The following is a 24,307-nucleotide window of genomic DNA, read 5'->3' on the forward strand; positions in this document are numbered from 1 at the left end:
TTTTTTCGCTGATAAATAAATATTTTGGGTCCAAAAAGCCATCTAGTAAATGCATAAAATATACACAATATACACTCTGAATAATTGAGTAATGATTGCCTATCACTACAACGAATGATAAGGTTTAAGTTGCACTCAAGTAATGGAGCTAAACTTAACTATATTTCAGTAATTCGAAATAAATAAAAATAAAATGTGTCAACTGTCAACCCTATTGGTGAACGTGTTTGCGGATGTCGGCCGGCGCGCGGCGGCGGCGGGCGGCGTGGCGGGACGCGGCGCGGCGCACACACGTGCACGTCGCTTCTGTTGCGGGGATTTCATCGTATTTATCATTTATTTACGAACTCCGGTCCAGGGGTTTATAACCTAACACACCGATACCCGCATCAAATCACACGCGGTACTTAAAGTTCGCAGACGTGCCGTATGTACTGCCATATTATAAATGGCATTTATCGGAAAGAACGTAAAATGTACAGCAGCTGGTGTCCAAATATCGTTATAAAATCGAACACTCGCCCAGCCCGGACTTGTCTGCCTCATATTATTTTTGCAAAAAATCTTCCCCGTTACCACATTCGGAGGATCAATATCCAGAGCAAAGAACTTTATTAGGTAATTTGTAGAGTTCAAACTTCTACCGTGACTTCTATTGTCAAACGGTGATGCACATTTAAAAACTTTTCCTCAGAGGAGGTGAGCCTCGGAGTCCCCTCACCCTTTACTTTCTTAAATAATCAGAAAATGTTTGGGAACATTTCCGAGTTTAATTTGTCTGCAGCACGACTATTCTCAGCTTTATTTGTATAGGACGCGACACCCAAGGTTTCGCTCATTTCGCAACATATTTCGGGAATGGTGGGCACAAAGTAGCGTTTCGTGTACGAGTCAAATACTAGGAGCACATGAACGTCAGCTGCTCGCATTAGTGTAGCACCTACATAATTTAGTTATAATGACGGCATGGAGCCATTAGCGCGTGTGTGCTACAAACACCTCTACGAGCTACGTAGTACGGTCGGAATAAATTACCAGGGTGTGAAAGCTGCTAGTAGGTGTTTGATTGATAACCCACGTATCATCATTTTGCCATCGCGACCGATTACGTAATAAAAACAACCGTAGGCTAACGTAGGTAAAACGTACCGTCGTCAATTCGTGAATATAGAACGAAAACGTACAAAGGTCACGCTAGCCCATTGTGGATAACCATGGTCCATGATAGTGTTCATGATTGCGAAGATTGAAGATTAATAAGAAGAGAAGATTAGGACAAGGCAAGCAAAAGTTGAGATAAAGGCCGTATATAGACCTACGAGCGCAACCTAGGTTTTTAAAATATTCTTTCCCTTAAAAGAAATAACTCATATATAATCAAGGACAAACCAGACTGTAGTTCGCTTCCTAAAATTCGGCAGCTGGGTGTCGCCTAAAAAGCCATCGATTCAGCAAGATCTATACGGACTAACGAGTATGCAAATGACGGGGAGCCTAGCCGGGCCCGGTGCTATTTCGGTATTTTTGCATGTGCCGACTGTGACCGGCGGCCGTTTCCGCTCTTATAATGTGACCCCCAATTTTCCCGACCACTTATCCTGACCCTAATTTGAGCTTCGAGCCGAGATTTAGGCTTTTACATAGAGGTTATTCTCGTTCTATTTTTTATAAATAAGGCAATCGATGTGATTAAAGCCTGAATATTATGTGCCCTAATCTATAGCGTTTAAATATGACAAAGGAATACCTACTCGTACTGGCTACTATAGCTTAATCCATCCAAAAGGTGTTACAATAGTTATTAATATGTTACACGTTTAAACTGAACAGGAATACGTATAATTTACTATTTATTGTTTATGTACAGGATAATATATACTTAGTACAAGTTATGCAACATCCCGAAATCTGAAAATCATAATTTACAAAGTGCATTGTTAATATACATTTTATATACTTCGCGTAATTTTACGGTAATATTAAATATGGCGCCGTCAATTTATTTTCGTGGCGGCAATTAATTACGAAACCCTTATTCGAGAGCAAAAGCAATCAGCAAGCGCTGCTCCTGTGGAAATATCATTTTACTACCCGGCCCAGCCGCCCAGCCGCGCTGCGCAAATGCGGCCGAGCGCTAAAAATATCCCGACATGCTGACCAAAAATGGTCGAAATAATTCCATTTTAAATAATACTTTCGAAGAACCAAATAAAAAAATGAATATCGCTCACAGCTCTACCAACAATCAAAGCGATTTCTGGTAGAGTTGGGAACATAGAGTCAAGTGTCAACTGGAAATTGAGTAACACTGTCTTTCTCTTGCGTTCGCATACTAATCACCCAAAACAAAACTATCAGACGGTGGCTTAACAGACTGTCGTCGCCGAAACCCAGCATCCCCGCGGGGGGAGGAGTACCGAGTGGGGGCCACCCCGCTCATTACCGTCACCCGCTCGGTTGATTGATTGATTCGGCGCGTCCCGTAACGATAAGTGCTCGCCTTGTTATCAGAGGGGGGAGGGGGGATAATTGTAAGCGACAGTGTACACACCTGCCGGAATATGACGTGACCTCAATTTACGTCACGCAAAGGTGTCCCGGAATACCCGACGCGTCTTTGTCCCGAGGCCCAACTCCGCAAACAAGTGAACAATTTATTTACTTAAGAACGGATAAGTGATATTGCTGCCCTTTCACAAGCCTCCCACTAAAGTCGACGCTTTGTAAGGGATAGTTTTGTTATAATAATATTATGTATTAAGTATATAGAATATTTGTGTATGTGACGTTAGCTGAGGACCTGTTTACAACTTTAATCTAGCATCAAAAAGACACTATTTTGTGTCCCAGACCCCAGTTGCCAGATATAAAAAAAACATTGACCATTCATGTCATTACAAAGTATTAGCGCAGAAATTGGTAGAGCTCGCATGTCCCCACTTTATTATGGGCTACACTACACACGTGACACGTCACACGACACACGGTTTCATCGAAAACCTCGCGGCTTGGCCGTTGTCGTGCTGTACCGTAATTATTGACCGGCAGCTACTCTCTTATTTATGTTGCTCTGGTACTTCTGTTGTCGTCGAAAGCTATATTAAATATAAAAAAAGCACTCGCGCAGCTCGCTACCACTCAGGGTAATAGCGTAATTATGACTAAAATATAGCAGCCTACAGAAAGGTTGTTAAAGTAGTAAGAGTGGGTACTGGATAGTTGGATGGACTTAACATAGTAAAATTGCTTGACGCTTACGAAATATTTGACCAAGATAATGTTAAGAGTTAAGACTGAGAAGTAAAAGTTATGATGACTATAGAAAAGTCTATACCAGATAGCCATCCATCATATTTTGAAATCCCAGGGGAATTAAGAAAATTACAGTCTCAATCGGAAAACAATCAGAAGTTTTTCTAGGAGCCATCATCTATCTAGTCCGGGACAATTAAGTCTAGAATCCAAGATGCGCTGATAGTCGGTACCCGTGAGAAGTAATAAGGAATGCCACAAGACGGGACTCTTAATGACTTTGCTACAAATAATACTTTTTGTCTAGTCATCTAGTGTAAGTTAAAAGTCTACTTATATAAGTATGTAGGTATAAAAAATAATAAAATGTAGGAACTGAGATTTGAAAACTAAACAAATATACTTACTCTATTTTTCACAAAATGTATTGTAATCAGTAATTAGTAGCGACTAAACTTGACAGAGTTGATACTTGATGTTATTACTTATTTACAAGTTACAACTATGATTATTTTAGTAGATTTGAAATGATAGAACTTAGAACAATACATTAATACTATATAATATTGTGTACGTTCTTTTTACATTGGAGGAGGGTACGGCTTATAGGAAAATTAAATCTCGTCCGTCAATTACTTTTTTATAAATGTCCACAGCCTCCACAGGGTCTTTTCAATTATCAGCCGTAGCCACGGAAATAATATCTTTACTTATAACGGTTTAATAAAATAATGGATTGGACCGTCCGTCCCTCGGCGCGGCTGGGAGCGTGCAAAGGAGCAAATAAATTGGTCGCTGCAGACCGTACGGCCGGTATACATTTCTTGAAACGAGGACAGAATACCGCCAGCAAAAAAGGTTCATGAAATATTATGATTCCTTGATTCAACATAAATATTGAAGCTTGAAGGGTTTAAGGGATCGCGAGTCAGGATGTGAATACTTACACTATTATTATTACAAGGAATGTACCGTTAGCTGTTAGGGCCTTATAGTTCTTCTTGAGTACTTCATTAGAAGTCATTTCACTTATGAACTGACTTTTAAGAGGGCGACTAACCCCAAAAATCAAACATCGTCCTTCTCTCTTCACACTCACACCCGTCTTTCATTTGCCAGATGAAAAAGAACGACGCGAATTCATCGCCAAATTATATATCGATAAATTTACAACATTTTAAAAATCCGCTAGGTCGATCTCTCAATGATAAAATGTTATACAATGTGTTAAAAATTAAAATATTAACTTAGTTCAATGCACGGTTATGGCAATAAATGAAAAATTCGTGAAAATTAGATGCACCTTTGTAATTTTTTTCTATCGAGGAAATTTTAAGATATCGTGTTTTTGCTCAGATCGAATTCTCGGAAATATAATGTAGTATCTAATTTTAGAAAATGAAACAATTCGGGGCTTATTTTCAAGTATAAAATTGAATTATAAAATCGACACTTTAGCGTTAGTCGCCCTCTTAATGAAATAGCCCAACCAAGCTCTACGGAAAAAAAGGAAGATACCTACAGACTGTGTGTTTATTGGGCAGTGCAAGCAGCAGGAGCCCAATTGTCACAACACCAATTTAATTTCCCAGCCTATCCCACTTCGCGACAGTCTAGTCAGGGAAACGAACATAAGCTGCTGTAAGAGAAGCAGAGCAGAGAAGCTCTATTTCTGTTGCCCCAAATGCGTGGGCACAAATGCGACCAGAAACTGTATAATCCGTTTTTGCTGTCGCTACAATCGTCGCCTGCGATCTAAAGACGCCCTCGACATAAATGACGGTGTTGCTGGACTCGTCTACGTTCCGCCGCCGCGCCGTCGGTGACTTCAAAGTTACTTCGCACTTCGTACGCGGGCGGACTTCAATTTTAGTTAATGTAGTTCCAGCACCAGCAGTGACTAGTGGCTTCGTCGTTTTAGAGTTCGGAGATGCGTTAAAAGGATGTGATTATTGGGACTATAAGATCGGTATTCGGTACTAGAGGAATCGGTGCCCCGAATCGAGCCCTTCAGAATTTTATTTCGTTCCAGCCTAAAATGAACACGTCGCCAGTCTAATGCATAAAACGTCCCAACTCCCAAGGAAATAAATGTAGACCTGTTAGAAGAAAACGCCTTTTTCGTCGAACCGTGCAGGCGTATTGGGGAACCCTAAGTTATGGTTATGGAGGGGACTGCCGACATTAGATTAGTTACGAGATTACAGCGCATTCCTATCGGATATTCGGATTTAAACTAATCCCCGTGTTCCATTTGAGAAAATTCTGCAGACTGCTATACCGAATGCAGGGTAGGAATTCTTGAACCACAAGTCCCAAAGGAAACTTCTAATAATGAAATATCTTTTCCGTTGTGCGATAATAAGATTAATAAATATCTCGTCTAACAGCCCTGCGGAAATGTCGGCGGCCTACGTACATTATATAATATGTGAGCAGTGAGCACCGACGGAATCACCTGGGCTCGCGATTTTACGAGCGCGCTGCATTGTGTCGGCCCCGGCACTTCTAGCTCGCTGTTTGCTAATGATGTGCTCACATTTATCGATAAGATTATGTAGAGTTACTTTTTTAAAGTAATTCTGGTTGATAGACGATAGTACAGTCAGAGTAGACAGAATGATAGAGTATGCCGACTTAGAACTGATGTTGAAATTTTTAAATTTGACGTATTATGACGAAAATCGTCGCTAGGGTTGTTAACTTGTTACCTACGACTTTAAAACTATGACATATTCGATGGGCGTGTTCCTCTTTGGTCGTATTGTTGTTTGTGTTTTGGCACATATGCGATTAAAATTGACAGAATCCAATTTTGAAATCTTTATTTTAAATATTTGAAAATAAATTATATCAGCCAGCGCGAGGCACATTCCGTTCATAATCCTAGTGAAACCCGACGAATTTGACAGATATTGAAACCTGTCCGTTTCTTTGCAGTCGAACTACTGGTAGTTATGTCTATTGTGGTACAGTTTTCTTTAACGTTCCTATTGATGGGCGATGTTGGACTGGTGGTACTGATGAGTTTTGGCTTTTAATTATTTCTAGTTCTAGAATTCTATATGTATCGAAATTCGAAACGAATTGCAATTTGCAAAACCATCGCGCGTTGCGTTGTCCAATATTTTCCACGAATTGACAATATCTAAAATCTTAGGCAAGTATTACTTATATTTGAATTTCTGTGCTGTGCTACATCAGCAGTATGCTAGATTTCAAAAACATCTTAAAGATGCATCGAATGAGCCAGCTCGGTACAACCCTAGGTCTCAAGTACACTCAAGTCACCTTCCCAGGCGAGGCGATGGAATTAAATCGCACGCACAACATTTCCGACCCCCCTGCCTCGCCCCTCCCCGCTGCCGCCGCCGGCGCCCCGCGTTGCCCCGCGTTACCAGCTGATGTACAGCTACGATATTTATAGAGACATCATGACACCAGCTTTGAAATAGAATACTTTCCGCCAAATGAAATAGCTTCGTAGAGACTATAGTGACGTATGAGAATTCGCTTATTGCATCTTCTATTGCGAAATAACTAGCTGAACTTTGACATTTCTATGTCTATGTTCCACGGCATTGCACATCTTCATCTCGTGTTTCTAATAAAATCCCTATAATTTTCCTTGTTACCACTTACCTTTTTATCTGTCCTGTCTCCTAATAATGTATGGCTTACGTCGATGTGTTAATTCAATGTTGTTCATAATCTCTCGGCTGGGTTTGACATAACACCACCAAATTACGTAGATCCTGCCTCTTAATCAACTTCTCTGATAGTACAATGAATTACTGTGTTGCAGTGTGCAGATGATCCTATGATTTTAGAATCTAATAGAACTTTATTGTTTTTCCTGCTTCCTTTTTAATGATATCTGATAGATAATTCAATTAAGCATCTATTACCAGGCATAAGCCGTAAGAGAATTTACGAGTACAACTTACCAAAAAATATTCTTATAAAACTTTGGCAGTGGCAACCCTAGCGCAAATAGGAGCGCCGCGGCTGTGCGGTTGAGTGATGTCGGCATCGGGCGCCCCGGGCCCGGGGCGCCTCGAGGCGTCGCGTCGGGCGCAGGGCGTCGGGGGCGACAGCCGCCAGGGCCGCGCTGTTCGCGAGATGTCATCCGCTCGCTCGCGAATCACGCATCACATATTTCATGTCGGCCTGCCAAAAATTAAAATTGCAAAAGAAAAACACGTGCATATTTATTAGCGCTGAAACGTGAAAGTTATGTCAACATGAACTCACGCAAGCTGGGATTAATCTAAATATCTAAATATTGTGTATCAGATTTCAAATACTGTAAAAGTATACGTGGTAAAGGCTAGATGCCAGAATACTAGAAGACTAGAGAGGGTCAAGGAAGAACTCTAAAGAGAAAGATTTCCGTAAACTGTAGAGAGGAGACCTCTACTTGCAATTCGTCATCTAGATATTAGGTTTTGTAGCTAAGCTCTAACTGATAATTTTCTTTCATGTTTTGAATTCGTTAAAACTATCTTAGACTAGACTACCGTATGTCTAACTCCTAGGACGAGATAAGTAAGTATAGTATTATTAATTTATTATATTATAGTCGTTACTCGTTACCCGCGTACACCATTTTATGAGCCCTATCGGCTCGTCCCAAGTTTTAAATACCTCCGCAGTATGCGGTCAGGGCGGGCGAGATGCGGGCGCGACCACCGACTCTCGTACTATTTCCAAACTAGTTTTATGGACATCCGACCGTGTGTGGAAAACGTTTTATTTGCGTATAAAAACTTAATTACTTTGAGCGGCTCTGGAATAAGAAAAAATGTGTAGACAGAGCGCAGAGTTTATTGCGCAAAGTTTTAGGTGTTACAGTCTCTAAATGAATAGCTATGTCTACACTGTGCGCTTTCATCTTCAATTTTCGTCATCAACTTTCATATTGGCGCATTCAATAATTGAATGCGCCAAGGAACGCAACGTCATTATTGTCATTTTTGAAGTTTTGGATACGGTCAGAGGGCATGCGTCGCGACTCGCGGGCATGCCTCACGTTCGCTGTTGACTGCGCTATAACGCATTCCCTTGACGAACACAAAAAGGCACAGTGTGGACAAAGCTATTAGGTTTTAATCTGCTACCACAGAATACATATTATATAAGTACATGTAACTGCTACTAGGAAATAGGATAAAGAATCCTGTGATCATTTTCCTAGGACTTTCCTGCATCTTTTAATTAATAGGTCTGAGGATCAAACTTATCTTAGGATTGGCGATTAATCATTAACAGACCCTAGATATTTAGAGTTTAGACATCTGCTTTATTGTCGATGTAATCCACCAGAATCTATTCTCTCTTCTCGTAAAGCTCGCGACTCATGGTCCCTACTCCCTATTCCCTGATATAGGAACGTGTGGGGTATTTGGTAATCAATTCGTTGTTCTCTGGAAGCGTAGGCATATTACTGCCGCATTACATGCTTGTGTGGGTATTGCCATAGACTTTGGATCTTATAAGATAACCCTGGTTAAAGATTCCTTAACACCTCCATCATGGATATCGCAGACACAATTTTTCAATTGTTATGACTTATGAGGCAGTCGCTTGGGGATTGATGGGTTGACGTTAACATTACACATACTATGTAAATATTACATATTATGGCAATGTCCCTCATTCTACTGATTGGTTGGACTTGGTTCATAGTGGTTCGTTGGGACTTGGGAGTTAGGAGTTGAAGTAAATGCATAGATATCTAGCTACAGGACTCTTGATTCTTCCGAGTAAAATCACAGTCTCTCACGGGTTTTGATTGTTATGTAGCGTTAGTTTTGTTAGGTAGAGTATGAGTATGTTGATGAAATAACGCGTCGCCACGCCAGCATACTTGCAGCATCTGCCATCAGTCCTCTGCTCATTAGTTATTTTAGCATCAACACGTCTCATCAGTTGTCGCCTCTCTCATTTCGTCAGTCTGCGTCAGCTGTCACCGTCAGGTGTGTGCGACGTGTCGGTGCGTCGGGTCGCGTCGGGCGCGCGTCGTCGGGTCGGGTGGTCGGACGCGACCGCCGCCGGCTGTTTGCTCACCTAACACGCGACTGACGCGAATATTAATGTTGACATTAACCCACGGCCAACACACCCAGCTTAAACAACGATGCCTCCAGAATAGCTTTCACATCTAAATAGCACATGGTATTGAACACTAGAAAATTTGTCTCAAAAGTAGGAGTACTAGATTGCAAGCGGAAGTATTTCTCAAGAAAGAATAGTATCTAGCAATCTTAATAACATTACGAAATCAATCGGGAGTACTTTAGATCAATAATACTTCTTACAAGGTTTTGAACAATCCAAGAAACGTATTTTTTAATATTTGGATTTTGGACACTTGACTTAGAAGTACTACATAGTTAGGAATTAGGATGGTAGAGTTTGTAAAGATGTTCTTTGGACTCGAATGTGTCATCGCATCACCTGTACGTCATCGTCTCCAACTATAGTCCAAGACACGGCTGTCGGCTGGATTTGCATAACTGTGTTCAAATGATTGATTTAATTGGGTCGGCCGTTTACGGTGGGTACTGACTACTGGGTAACTGAGCTAAGTGAACTAATACAGAGACAGACTAGCTTTATTATGCAGGTCCTGCCCTGCCCACGTCTTCCATCACTGACAAGTCCAAATTTTGTCAGTACTATGGAACACTTTCAAGTTTCAAGCTCAGTATTTTCAATAATAATAGCTAGGGCCTAGAATAATATTGTATGATACTAAAATGAACACTCCTACATCGACATTCGTCATATTTTTGTATGTTTCTTTGTTTGGTCGTCTTGTTGCGCCCACATTTTAGGAATACCTGGCCTGTAGGCTAGAGAAAAAGGACATTTTAGTGTATTAAGACCTGACAAATGACCAATCGCTTGATATTTTTTGTATGTATTTGTCCGACACATTTTGTTAATCCATGTTAATTATGATGCTAATATAAGGCCTAAAGGTAAATATTAGCTACTTCTGAGTACTGTTACATCTACTTATATTATTATGAAAATGTTGTTGTTAACTATCTGCGGGGCTAAAATGGTCGCTTTGGAGAATCATATTATTATGAATCATAATATTATGATTATTTTTTTTTAAAACGCAAAATGCAAGTCTGCTTGCAATTCATGTCAGATAGTAATTCGTACTAATTTGACATTTGTCAGTTTGACAGTTTTGACAATTCATTTGCTGAATTGATTGAGAGGAATTGCTAAATATTACCATTTTAGCCCCGCTGTGGTCTGAAGTCTTCATTAAGAAGATAAGAAGCAGTGAGGGTGGAGGACGGAACGGTCTTTACATTTACGGTTATTATTAACATTTTACCACTTTTTGTTAAAATATTACCTATGCTACTATTTTATATTATACATATTTATTTATTTATTTATTTATTTTTATACATATAAAAATTTTTTTATACATATAAAACATGTAATACATATCGTTTTGCGGTTGATGAAACCAACAAGAGGAAAAAGGGTATCACATTATTCAAACACATTCGTAATTCCCAATTATTGCGCCTTTAATTATGTATAGTTCAATATTTTTGCAATTCCCATGCAGTACAGTTTCGACAGATGCCGATAATATAAAGTTTAATTACGACCTGCAAATAATATCGGTAATGAACGAGGTGGTAATGAGACGCGCGGGTACCAGGGGCGCAGGGCGGCGGGGAGACGAGGGCCACTTGTCAACAAGAGTCGCCGGATGTTGGGATCAGGGCGCTATGCTATAGGGCTGCCCGCCGGCCTCATTTTTATCATCTTCTAGAGTTTATGATGTTTTGTTTCATCCGAGAAAAAAATCTTCGGACACAGTTTTCTCTTTTTAATCTAAAATATGGACCTATCCGTTTTAGCAATTTGTAAGTCTGAGAGAGCAGAAATCGGAATCAATTCAGTTGCAGACAGAGACTTATCGCTGCGAGGAAGTTCGGTAAAGTTTTATACGCCTCGTTGGCAGCCCTACGCTCGTTGCCAGTCCCGGTCGTTCGATGGCAGCCCTGGCCGTTGTCGGTTCGTTGGCAGCCCTAGTGTTGTCGACGGGTCGTCGGGGATCGCTGGCACGCGGCGGGACCGACGGCTGATTAATGCACGGCAAGCGGTGCTAGGGCCGACCGCAGACGGTAGTATTTTCATCGAAATCGATACTTTTTCATTTCTTTTACTTTTGAATTAGAAACAAGAATCCTAAATCCTGACCGGCAATCTGTTATTAATGAATTTAACGAAAATCGTTTAAGAGATCTGAACATACTACCAGCTGGAGCGACTAATTTTACTGCGACTTAATATAGTGAAGAATACGGACCATGGGTACCATGGGTACCTATTGGGTAATAACTAATAATTTATAATAGTATCATGTACTTTATAATATAATATTAAAATATTAACTTATTATTAATATTAAGTATCGGCAACGAGAGAATGAATTACTTAGATTTTAGAAATCATAAATCTTACCACCGCGCTACGGCTTACGACCATTACACTTTGTTATATTCAATTTTCAAATGATATTTTGTGTTATTAATTATATCTTTCACAAAAAGTTGGGGAATAGTTTTCTCATGAATAATCACAATCCGAAGCTTTAATCTCTTTGTCTCTTAGTAGAGATAACAAAAAAAATACCGTCGTTATTTGATGTAACATGATAAACGATTTGCGACTTTTTTCATTTAGTTCGCTAACGATTTTATCGCACGCATCACAACTCACAAACGCTGTATCCAATACAGCAGTCATAAGTCATAAATAAGAATTATCGATAGTCGATATTCTGACTTAAAAAATAGCATCCCTAGCGTGCGAGTGGGAGTTCTAGCGAGGGATTGCCGACACGACGCGGCGCGGCGCGGCCGGATCATTATCGACGCGGCCAGCCAGAAACGTCGATACCGCCGCCTACATCTCTATTTAATGACGATATTGTGATGATTCCTCGCTCCCAGCGACTTCTGATTTATGGTCGGTAAAAAACGACCCATCGATTCAACGGACCTTGTTAATGTTAGTTGTTGCCGTGCGCGTACACGCCGTACATACAATGTGTTTCAAACTAACCGACCGCGACGTTATGGAGTGTGACTAAAAAGTAAGACTTAGAAACTACGGCATTCAGTAACGGCTATTATTGTTCTAGTAGTTGAGTCCATCGGTCCTCTATGGTCGATTAAAGCAAGCTCCCAGGCCTCAGCAGTCAGCACGGATTACTAAAATATAGTAACCAGCAGCGTTTTGATATAAATGATGTTATCAGAGAGTTACCTGAGTTCAGAACCAATTTAAAAGCTATGAGTTAGTCATAAAGGCTGATTAGAGTTCCTAATATTTCTTAACTACGAGACTGGTTCTGTGTCCGGAATAAGGTTTAGTCGGAACCGTCGGAACTCAGAGGTGGTCCAGTCAGAATAAAAACGGAGAGATCTGTAAATAAGAATTTAGAATACAATAAAATAAGTTAATTTATTACTTGTGATAATAATATTATACTTATTAATTGTTATTATCATCTTACTTCAAACAAGACTTAAAAGTTTTGAGAGTACATATTTCACACATATATATACATACACAGGAATCAATAGCTATAATTTAGTCGTATGTACATACCTACTAGTTATACTACCTTAGATTTTAGAATTTAGAAGTTATTAGGAGTTATTAGAACCTTCGATTTTAGAAGTTATTAAGGTTGGGTTGCACCAACTCACTTTAACTAAGTATATCTGTAACTTTAACTACAATGCAAAATGTCAAATCTTTGGTTAAAGCTAAAAATGGACGCCATCAAGACGCCATATTTAACCATAACCATAGAGCTCGACAAGGTTTTAAATGCACGTGACGAAAAAAGGAACTAACGCTGTCATCATACAAAAACGACATTTTTGACAGTTCTCCTTTACCAGCAGCGCCTCCGCCCACGTTCATTTATAACCTTGTTGGACCAGCTGTCATCTGTCAATTTCTCCGATCAAAGTTCTTTTTTTTTTTTTTTTTCAATTTTTCAATAGTCACTACACTATTTTTTTATCTGCGCCCTCGGACGGTTCTGGGTTGCCAGCTGTCTAAGGTCGAACGCAGTGGTGGTTAGGAGATAGATATACTGTACTCGGCGAAACGTGGCGGTAGCGGTCATTGACTCCCTGTCAAAAACTTGTCATTTTCTATACAAAGCCGCGATTGACAACATCCGACATTTCATTGTCAATCGCGGCTTATATAGAAAATGACAAGTTTCTGACAGAAGGTCGATGACCGCTACCGCCACGTTTCGCCGAGTACAGTATAGAAATTTCCTTTTATTATTTGGCAAGATTTTTCAATTTGATCTTAGATTTGGGGGGGGGGGGGGATATAGATTTCGGACCACGCCTGTCAAAGTTAAGGTTAAAGTTAAATTTGCCTTAACTTATAACCATAACTATAACTTAAATAACTTTATCTTTAACTTTAACCACGCCTCTGGTGCAACCCAACCTAAGAGTTATTAGGACCTAGGTCCTAGGAGGTCCTAGGACTTTGAAATGTTTACTAGATCTGTGGACGGTGCATAATATTATGACACTCGCAACTCCGTTGCGCCAATATCGCGCGGGAACCGTACATTTTCCGGGATAAACAGTATTTTATATCCTGTCCCGGGATTCAAAGTATGTACTTCCTATCTTTCAGCAAAATCTGCTCAGCGGTTTGGACGTGAAGAGGTAACACACAGACAGACAGACACACTTTTGCATTATTATTGGACTAGTTTTATTACATCTGGCGCTCTGAGTTCAGTTCTGACAGATCTTCACAATATTTATTTATTTTATAACAGCACAGTTTTTTTATGGATGAAATGTTTTCCAATGAAAGGTGAAATACAACATGCTTTGCGACAATGCAATGGGATGAAATGAAATGAAATATTGTGAATGAAATGAGTAGTAATATTAAAACTTATCTAGTATCTACTTCATTCGTCTCGTACTTACAAAACTTCAGTCAGACAATAAACACTTCTGTTTTAAAACACGCCGTGCGCCGGGACAATCTGAGATCGGGGAGATCCGAATTCCGAATTTCTGCGGAGGTGATATTTTGCACAATTTATTTTTATTAAGTGGCGCAGAGTCGCGGCGGTGGCGGGCGCGCCGCGCTCTAATTGGACGCCCTAGGGTTGTAAACGTTACGTTTTATTCTTTGGACGAATTCCGGGACGGCTTGGATTATGGTTAATCTTGAGTTTTATGCCCCGGGGCCTGGAGGTTCGGGAGACGTTTATTTCTTGGGCTCATATTTTAATAGTAAGCAAATCCTAAAAGCACGTAAAAAATAAAAATATTAGAAGAGTTTAGAGTTATAAATTACAGAAGCGACGTTAACGCCTTTGAAACCAGCATAGCAAGTACTAAAAATGTGTAAAATATTAAGTACGTAAATATTAAATATTATGAGATCCGAGGATTCGGAGTGAAACCACAAACACAAAAAAATATCAAGTCATAATTACACAGTAGCGGCATCCCTAGCTATGTGTAATTGCCGGTGCCATTAGTCGCGGCCCCGGGCCACTTGCGCCCGCTCCGCCCCGCGCCCCGACCGCCCCGCGCTCGATCGCCCCGCTTCACGACCGCCCCGCGCCCGCCAGCGCCGCGCCGGGCGCCGGATAAGCATCTCTGATGATACCCGTGTTTCGTCGCTTTCAGTGCACTTTACATGAATTTCGACGAATGTTTTACTGTGCTATCGCGTATTTACTATTTACGTATTATAAATGAGTAATAAAAACAAGATAGTGCTGGTGGCTACGCCAATAATAACTGATTAAATAAAAGCTTTGGAAATAATATTGTCAATTACGGATCTATTATATTTTTTGCCTTTAGGGTCATTTTTAGGGTTCCGTACCCAAAGGGTAAAAACGGGACCCTATTACTGAGACTTCGATGTCTGCCCGTCATTTTGTCCGGCTGTCTGTCTCCAGGCTGTAACTCAAGAACCGCTATAGCTAGACTTTTGAAATTTTCACAGATTAAGTATGTAGGTACTTATATCTGCAGTTGTCGCTATAACAACAAATACTAAAAACATATATAATAAAGGACTCCGTGCTAAAAACAAAATAAAGTTAATATTTAGGGAGGGCTCCCAAGTCCCAAGTCCCAACAACAAAGGTTTTTTTTGGTCTTTTTGGCTCGTAATCCATAATAGCAACATAATAATATTATAGACACTTGAAATTTTCACAAAATTCTCAATTATATGTGTACTTCAATATTAAATAATAAAATTAAAATAAAATCAATAATAAAGGGGGCTCCCATACAAAAAACACATTTTTTTTCTTATTTTCACTCTATAACGGTACGGAACCTTTCGTGCGCGAGTCCGACTCGCACTTGGCCGATATTGTGAAAACAGCGAAAGAAAAATATTGTATACTTATTACATTATATTTACTAGATGACCCGGTGAACTTCGTATCACTTTCCTCCAATTATAAAATATTTCCCCGGACTTCCACGAACATTTCTAGAACATTATAAGCCAAATCGGTTAAGCCGTTCTCCAGTTTAAGTGAGACCAACAAAAATTCTTTATTCATTTTTTTTGGTAACTTAGATAATGTACCTACCTAAACCTACTTTTCTTCTGATACATCTGCCTATTTTTAAATATCTGTTAACTAACAATTTACCTAGGTAGAAATAAAAAAATATTATGTTGACGTTTTAAAAAAAATTAAAAGTTTTGCAACGCAATAATTATATTAACAGCGTTAGTTGCCATCTAGCGGTTGATATATTAGTTATTATTCCATAGCGACAAAAGTAATTTATGCTACTCACTACTAGAGGGCGCTGTTTTTACTGAAATCCACTTTTGCTTTTGTTACAGAATGCACCTAATCAAGAGCCAGTTTATAGAAAAGTAGCAATCGTAGAAAACTTCTTCGATATAATTTATACAGTACACGTCGAACTTGAAGGAAGACCTGGCAAGCACGCTGGACAAAAAAGAACGTACAGAACTGTAAGTAAAGTGCCGAATATGTTATTCTATTGCCATAAAATAATCATAATAAATTTATTTAAATGTAAATTTGTGGAAAACAAAGGCCTGGTAAAAAAAAATAGTTTCAAAAAGTTTAAAAATTGCTTTTTGCGATCTCATTTATAAGCGCCATCTATTGTGTTATTTGGTACTAATAAGTGTTCTGGTAGGGTTGTGTTTCCAACGCTACAGTTTGCACGGCAATGCGTCACGTATCACGTTAGTACATAGTTCAACCAACAGATGGCTATCTTATAATATTTACTCATCTTATTTTTAGATCTTGGGGTTTGATGGTGATTTAGGAAAAGGGCGGTTATGAATAATTTATTTACATAGAATTCTATACCTTATCAATCTTATAAATTATGATGTTAACTTATTACGTACTTATACGGTGTATATTCGCTGAAGACGAACTCCAAGCAAGAAGAGCCATTATTCGACATACTTATTCTAAACTTTAATATAAGTAAATTGGATTAAATTTTCGTTACTCTTGCAGATAACGGAAACATACGCATTTCTGCCGCGAGAAGCGGTCACTCGGTTCCTGACGGGTTGTGCGGAGTGCGCGCGGCGGCCGCGCAGCGCCTCGCCTCCGCCGCTGCCGACACCCTCACCATCACCAACCAGGCACCCCACATATCTCCCCTTCATCCCCCACTGCCCGCCCGAGTACACCAGAAACTGGGAGTCCGAGATCGACGCCGCCCAGAACTATTCCTTCGAGCCTAAATACGACTACACCGACCTCCAGCCGCTCAAGAAGGTCGAGAGTCCGAAACCGGCCGACGAGGACGAGCCGACATATATAGAGTTGACGCCGAAGAAAGTCAACGGTTTCGAACCGAATAACCTGTACAACAGCAGCTCATCGGAACCCTTCCGGGAAGAGGAGCCGGTGCGAACGGATCCCGAGATAGACAAGGACGACAGCGTCATCGACGTGGAGGACGTCCGGCCAGAGAGCCCCCCTCCACTTGCGAGTACGCAGGAGGAACCTAAGGAGGAAACGCCGAGTGAAGTCACCAGGAGTCCAGAGGACAAGGAGTCCGATAAGACTGAGATTAAGAAGGAGAAAAAGTACAATCCCCTCGACGTCGCTAACTTGACGTCGAAGGACCCGCCCAAGTCGAGATCGCCGCCGAGGAAGAAGCTCCTACCATCGAACATAGACTGCTCGTCGCTGTACGGGAGGTATCCCCGGCCGTGGAAGCCGGACGGCTCGCAGTACGGCGAGGAGGTGGACTTCAGCGTGCCCATCACCACCGCGTACCTCAAGCACATGAGGAGTCTGTACGCCGAGGCCGTTGAAGCTGAGACCAAGGTAGGTGTTAGTTATAGTTTTGATTGTAAATTTTTGTACTAACTTATTTGTCACTTTTGTCCATTCCTCTGCCGCAGTCACAAAATTAAAAACCAGTAACAGCAAAGGTTTTATGTTTTTTAAATATCAAAAAATATCATCGTTTCTGATAATTAAATAAAATAAACTCAGCGCGGGTTTACATTTTAATCTAGGGCCTCCAGGCGGCCTCCATTATATGCCTAACAAAAACATCTACATTTTTCAACAAAATTCAGACTCGAATTTTCGTAGACTTTTTCAAATACGGGTACGTATTTGAAAAATGCCCCCAGATAGTTACGGTACTTAAACTTGAACAAAAAAACATGCAGTCATTTGTTGTCCAATAATAAGTACTCTATAATTATAGATTACGCCGTGGTTTTAATATATAATATGTATCCCATAAAAATATTTTTTTTGTAAACATGCATAATTAAGCAATCATTATCTAAAAAAAAAATTGGAAGCGTACGTAAAATTGATATTGCTGTGTAGAGGAGCTCAGTGCTTTAGAGTTAATAGAAACAAACTAATCGTACTTATGTTTTAAACATGTTTTATGAAATTTTGTCCTAGATAGAATATTGCGCAATATATTACTTGTTAGGGGCTTATTTATCCCATGCGTGAGGATCTAACCCTTCAGTTACTTTCCTCTAGACTTGGCAACATATCAAGACGGGTCGTATGTATACCATGCCCAGTAATACAGCCTACATGGAACTTGAAGCACATTAATTTTCGTCGAGTTTATGTTGAAAGTACAGACTGCAAACAGTAAAACATTTATTTTTTATTGTATAAAAGTTCTCAACAATCAACTTATTTCAAAGGGTACGTAACATGCGTAGAGGTAGATTAGCTGTTGTTTTGTGATATTTCAATAAATAGTTTGAATATTTTACAAAACCTACCATAAAAGACATAGTTACAAAATATGTATTTTGGATTCATTTGTTCCCATATTTTACTCAGTTTCATTAAGTACATGCGTTTTTTATTTTATTTTGTAACAGTTTCAAACAAAATACATATTCGTAATAACGAACACAGTCTCTAAGGCAATATGAGCATAAAAAGTTAAATATTGTTTCAATTGGTCCGACTGTACGTTGTGCAATACTTTGTTTTACATTGTTTAACATAATACGCAGAATTCGCACCGCAAAATGTATATTTTTCTATACTAATATGAGGTAAAATAAACATGGAATTGGGCGGGTTTAACCCTAGCTTAAACTTTGCGAACTAAACGCGCAAAGCCGGCGGTCGGTCCGACCCACAAGCGCGCCTTTGTGGACGATAACCCTTGTTATGATTTAGGCAACTAATGTACGTTTTTATGTTTGTAGGGACGTTATACTCACTGTATAATATTTTAATACTGAGTTTTGAATTTTCATTGCTTTGAATCAACATCAACATTACATCAACAATCATGCCAAAACACTTTGAGATTGTCAAAGTGTTTTCGCGCTTTCAGATAAAAAATTTGTAAAGTATGAGTAACTCTTTTTCGTCGCGGAGTACGACCTTAAAAAAAGAGTGTGTATAACCAACTAAAATGTATATTTTCGGGTTGAATTTTCTTTAATACATATTTATTTATATTTTTACAGGACATTACAGTAGTTAGGTTCTTTTTTTCTAGACATTACCAAAAGAGGCACTAAGAGAGTACCTAATTCTATTTTCGAGTTTGCTGTTTGCCCTCAATAGAAAGTTGCCAGGTAATGTTTTTCGCAATCTACCAGGGCAGGATTTATAGGCGGTGCGTACCTGACGAGCGGTGAGCTCCGCGGCCGACCGATTGATTCGGTCACACAAAGGACGCGTTACGCTATAATCGGGCGCCGCATCTTTTCTAACTCATTTTTCTCGCTTGAGGCGAGGGTGGGTGGGGAGACCGGGGTCTCATCAGCCGGGCCGGGGGGCGGGGCGGGGGGAGACCGGGGGGCGTCACAGTATTAGACAAGACACAAAAACGACGCCCGATGGAGAAGTGAGCGAGCACACTTTTTGAATTTTTTTCAGGCGATACGTTTTTTCGGTTATCGCAAGAAATATAATGTAAGTTGGAATGGTCGAAGTAACGTTTTATATTGGACTCCTGGGGCTACGTGTTGGAAGAAAGAACATTTCTTTTGCGTGCGAGCGCCGATACGGGAAAGTTCAGAGAACGCTACGAACAATGTGTATAAAGAAATGTTAAAGGTTATATAATTTAAAATGATTTTTCCTAATAATTTTCCTTACAAACCTGCTTTAGACGTTACCTTAGCTCTCATTCCACAAAACTGAATATACTAAGTTTTAGATATGTGCAAACCGGAGCGTAAATAGTACATTAATCGCAAACATAAAACCCTCGGTTCATAGTAATATCCGAGAGTTTAGGTCGGACCTTTTCCGCCAGGGCCCTCCCGAGGGTCACTCGCAGACCGTAAGAGGGTACGGTCCCTTCGACCCCCGAAAGTACCTCTCCCCCCGACTTGTAAGATTGATTGGGGCTCCTTCAGTCCATTGCCGCCCCCCCGCGCGCCCCCGCACCCCCCTGCGGGCTAGCCGACCCTCCCCCCCTTTTTTCTCAGATACTAAAGACACGGATTTAGAGAAGCGAGAGACCGTTACGGTTTATGATGCCCGTAAAACGCCATGATATTTTTAATTACTGCGAGTCTTTTTGTGAAGAGTTTTTGCCTTTTTTATGAAGTGTAACTATTTTGGTTTTATTAGAAGAATTTAGTACCTAAGATGATGTAAATTACACATTTTAGGTGTTAGAAATGTTTACTAATGCAACTTTATTCAACAAACATGTACTTATATACCTTTGCGATGATGGCCGCCTTAAGCCAGGCTGAAACAGATGAATAATTGGAGATAGTTCATGCAACCCATACCTATATTCTACAACCAACGCTCCGAAATCTAATGAAATGTTCCTACAAAAACAATGTCCGATGTCGCATCGAGCCGCCCTACATCAGGGTCGACCCCCTTTTTTCTGTAGCAGGGGCCTGTTAATAACACGTCGACCACCCGACGGCGTGACGCACCCCGACGCGACCCAACGCTGCGGCGTGCGACGGCTTTGATGTTAGAGATTAGAAGTTTGTTTAGTTCGGCCCTCGTCCACGAACAATCGGACCGTTTGATGTGCATTGTTATGAATACTTTTCATTTTCTGTTGCTAATGTTATGGACTGGTCCCACATTGGATATCTAACGAACTTTAGAATTTGGTTCGATTGTAGAATTTTTCATAAAAATCACAAATATCAAATTGTGAAGTCGCAAATTACCCGGTTACAATTTCATAATAATAGTCTTAATAATATCTTGATTCTTGTATCTTTAGTTAATTTGGGATTTTTGTAGAAATATAAATATTCTTAGAAAAGTTTAAAATCAGGAAGGAAACACCCTGTATAACTATACAGATAATGTTCTTCCTATCCTTATTGCGCTACAACTTTTCAACCCCTTTTAAGTTCGATTTAGGTCAAGATCGTGGGATTTTAATGTCAATGTACCGATGTCATGTGTGTTAAGAATAAGGTGTACTGTATTCTGTTTACAATAATATAATTTAGTAAATAGATTATAAAAAACATGCGTTTAAGGCTGATGAATGTACAGTGTGTAACAAAAATAAGTGATAATTCTTTAGGATGTGAACGTGTTCCTTGTAGAGAGTACACTGGGCCCGAGCGTCACGAGTTTCCCCATACAAAAGTGAAAAAAATATTGGTCTTTCATCGCTGCTACTTTCACAGTGAACTCTCTACAAGGAACACGTACACATCCTAAAGTATTATCACTTATTTTTGTTACACCCTGTATAGATGAATAGCAATTTAATTACTTTCGAAGTGTTTCGAAGTAGATAGATTTTTTATATTCTTCATTTTGAAATCAGTTGGTAAAGCATGAGCAGAGTTGTGTGTTTTTGTGGAATAGGAAAGTAAATTATACTTGAAGGTAACTTACAATAATATTGGGTCTACTTGTTACCTCCCAAAAAGGTTTTAATTTTATGAAGATTTTGACAGAATACAGTTTATATCATTATAATTATTTAATGTCTCTAAGTGCAGCTGAGTGTCAGTTAAATATTGTTTAAATAGAAAATATCTAATATTTTCCATCGCTGTTGTTGCATGTCGACCTTGAACACTGACATAATTAAGTTTGCGCCCTACCGATCGATTGGAAGGGTCTCTCCCTATCATAGGATTACTAATGTTCCTAATAACGTAATGGCTCTAATGTCTGTGCTAATAGCGGCGAGAATCCGCTAGCACGGAGCTGTTACGAATATGATTGTCTGTGCGTTTTGTCGGTCAGTTGGGGTGTACTTTATGGTTTTAAGTTTGTTTAAAACCGATTGCGTTGACCTATATTTGTGACAATAATTGTTTTTAGTGCTATAACGAGAACGTAATTGCATATAATGTGGTTTGAAAGAATATATTTTAGCGTCTGTAGTTTGTAGAGACGGACAAGAAATATATTCGAAATATATTAGGTTTTAAGAATATAATATTAAACGAGTAAGGACTAAGGACATAAGTCTTAGTCCTTAAGAACATAATATAGTTTATTAGTCTTCATTGATTATTTTAAAGTTAAAAAAGAATAAACCCTAATTCCCAAAAAAAATGTAGTTAATACTTAGATTAAAATATGGTACTTTTAATTTTGGCTATACAGTCATAAAGCTGATCAATTTTTAACCTTATTATTGTAGTAATAAAACTGACAAGCCACCAACGACCAGTCGTAGCCCGTACCTAAACGAGTACATTAAATAACTTTATGAAGTATAAAGGGTAGCCCCGTCCCTCGCGGATTGAAATCAGGTTACTATAATTTAGGCTTCGAGGTTAATACAATGTCCGGTGTCCAGTGTCCGGTGTCCGGTGTCCAGTGTCCGGTGTCCAGTGACCGGTCCCGGCCGGCGACTGAAACGACCATAACGACATTATGGCCTGGCTTGTATGTAAAACTTTGTTACCTTAGGTTTCTCCTAAACGCATTGGAATTTGGAAGGCTCTCAACTCTCAAGGCGTTTTAAAATTCGAAACACTAAACTTAGGTACGAATATGATTCTGGTAATCATATTTAACTGTAAACATAAAAGTTATTAAGTGATAATTCAAAATTCATATACTTATTTCAAATAGTATTAAAATCTTCCTACATAGGATTTTTTTATTAATTATGGTGGTGTGCTACCACAGATTCTTGTAGTAGTACAAGAATCTGTACTACTACTACATTGATTCTTGTATTCTTTAAATTATTATTATTGTTAGAAACAATTATATAAACAAGTTTCACATAGTAATAATTGCCAATAAGAAAAAAATTCGTAGAGGCGCTACGCGGCGCTACGCGGCGCTACGCGGCGCTACGGCGCGCTGCGCTGCGTCGCGCGGTCTTCGTGGTAAACAGTAAACTTGCTACTCCCAGCATATTGCTTCTGTGAATAATTAAACGTATTGCTTATTTGTAGAATTAGTACGTAATTGGTACTAGTTACTGCTAGAAGATTTAGTTGTAATATTATGTTAAATTGATTATTATTTGATATTTAAAATTACTTTTTTGGAAAATACTTTTGATGCTATCACAGTTCAGCAAAAAATAAAATAAGTATATAATAACTAAATGTCCCGCGCGGCTTCGCCCGCGTAAATTACGAATTTTACGGAAAGCGTACATTTTCCCATAGAAAAATAGCTTGTATCCCTACTCCCTTCACTTGGTCTACTCTATATCTGTGCCAAATATTGCCATAAAAATTGCTCCAGTAGTTCATAATTTCTAATATTTCCCCCGTTTTCCCCACATTTTCCTGAGTTTCTTCGGTCGTATTAGTCTTAGCGTGATGATATATAACCTATAGTCTTACTCGATAAATGAGCTATCTAACACTGAAATAAGTTTTTATATCCGACCTTAGGTTTATAATATTAGGTAGGTATAGACTTTTTTTTAAATTATCGCTTGACAAATTCGAGACTCGATCTAAAAGACTATGAAAATTACCTATAACAGGGTCTTTATAGGCTCATAAGTCATAACCATAGGACGATGTATGGTATAATATGGTAGTGATGATGATGATGAATGTAATTTGCATAGTAGCATATGCTTTCCGTTCTTAAAACAACGCCAAAACTCCCAAACTTGTATCTATAAAGAATCAGGAGTTCTCTCAGCACCTTCTGAACCACGGTATACCAGGTATACCTCGGTGCAAAATCTTACTTGTTGGTAGCATATGCTTAGAATACTTCTCACGAAACCGAAGTCACCACATGTTTCCCTATAAATTGTGAGGAGTTCCTTCGATTACTTATGGATCTTTCATCAGATCACCACTTTTGTGAATATAATACCAAATTGGAATGATACCCTATATACCAAAAGAAAAATTTTGAAAATCGTTTAACAAACGGCGGTGTAATCGTTGAAAATAAGAAAACGAACATAACACCTCTCCCATTTTGAAAGTCAGTTAGAATTGTAGCTTATGTGTTATTCTGATGTATTAGCAATGTTATTGTAAAGTTTCATTCAAATCCGTTCAGTAGTTT

At 39.3% G+C, this 24,307-nt stretch overlaps 1 protein-coding gene across 10 annotated transcripts in view; it reads left to right on the forward strand.

The window, feature by feature from the left end:
- LOC121731645 (nucleolar protein 4) overlaps window positions 1–24,307 on the forward strand; it is a 114,196-nt gene that overhangs the window by 33,879 nt on the left and 56,010 nt on the right. For all 10 annotated transcript variants that reach the window (XM_042121197.1, XM_042121204.1, XM_042121245.1 and 7 more), the window contains exons 3-4: window positions 16,189–16,323; window positions 16,850–17,674. In XM_042121197.1, coding sequence (XP_041977131.1) covers window positions 16,189–16,323; window positions 16,850–17,674 — 960 coding nt within the window. The remainder of the gene's footprint in view (window positions 1–16,188; window positions 16,324–16,849; window positions 17,675–24,307) is intronic.

The sequence above is a fragment of the Aricia agestis genome, chromosome 1, assembly GCF_905147365.1.
Source record: "Aricia agestis chromosome 1, ilAriAges1.1, whole genome shotgun sequence".
NCBI lineage: Eukaryota > Metazoa > Arthropoda > Insecta > Lepidoptera > Lycaenidae > Aricia > Aricia agestis.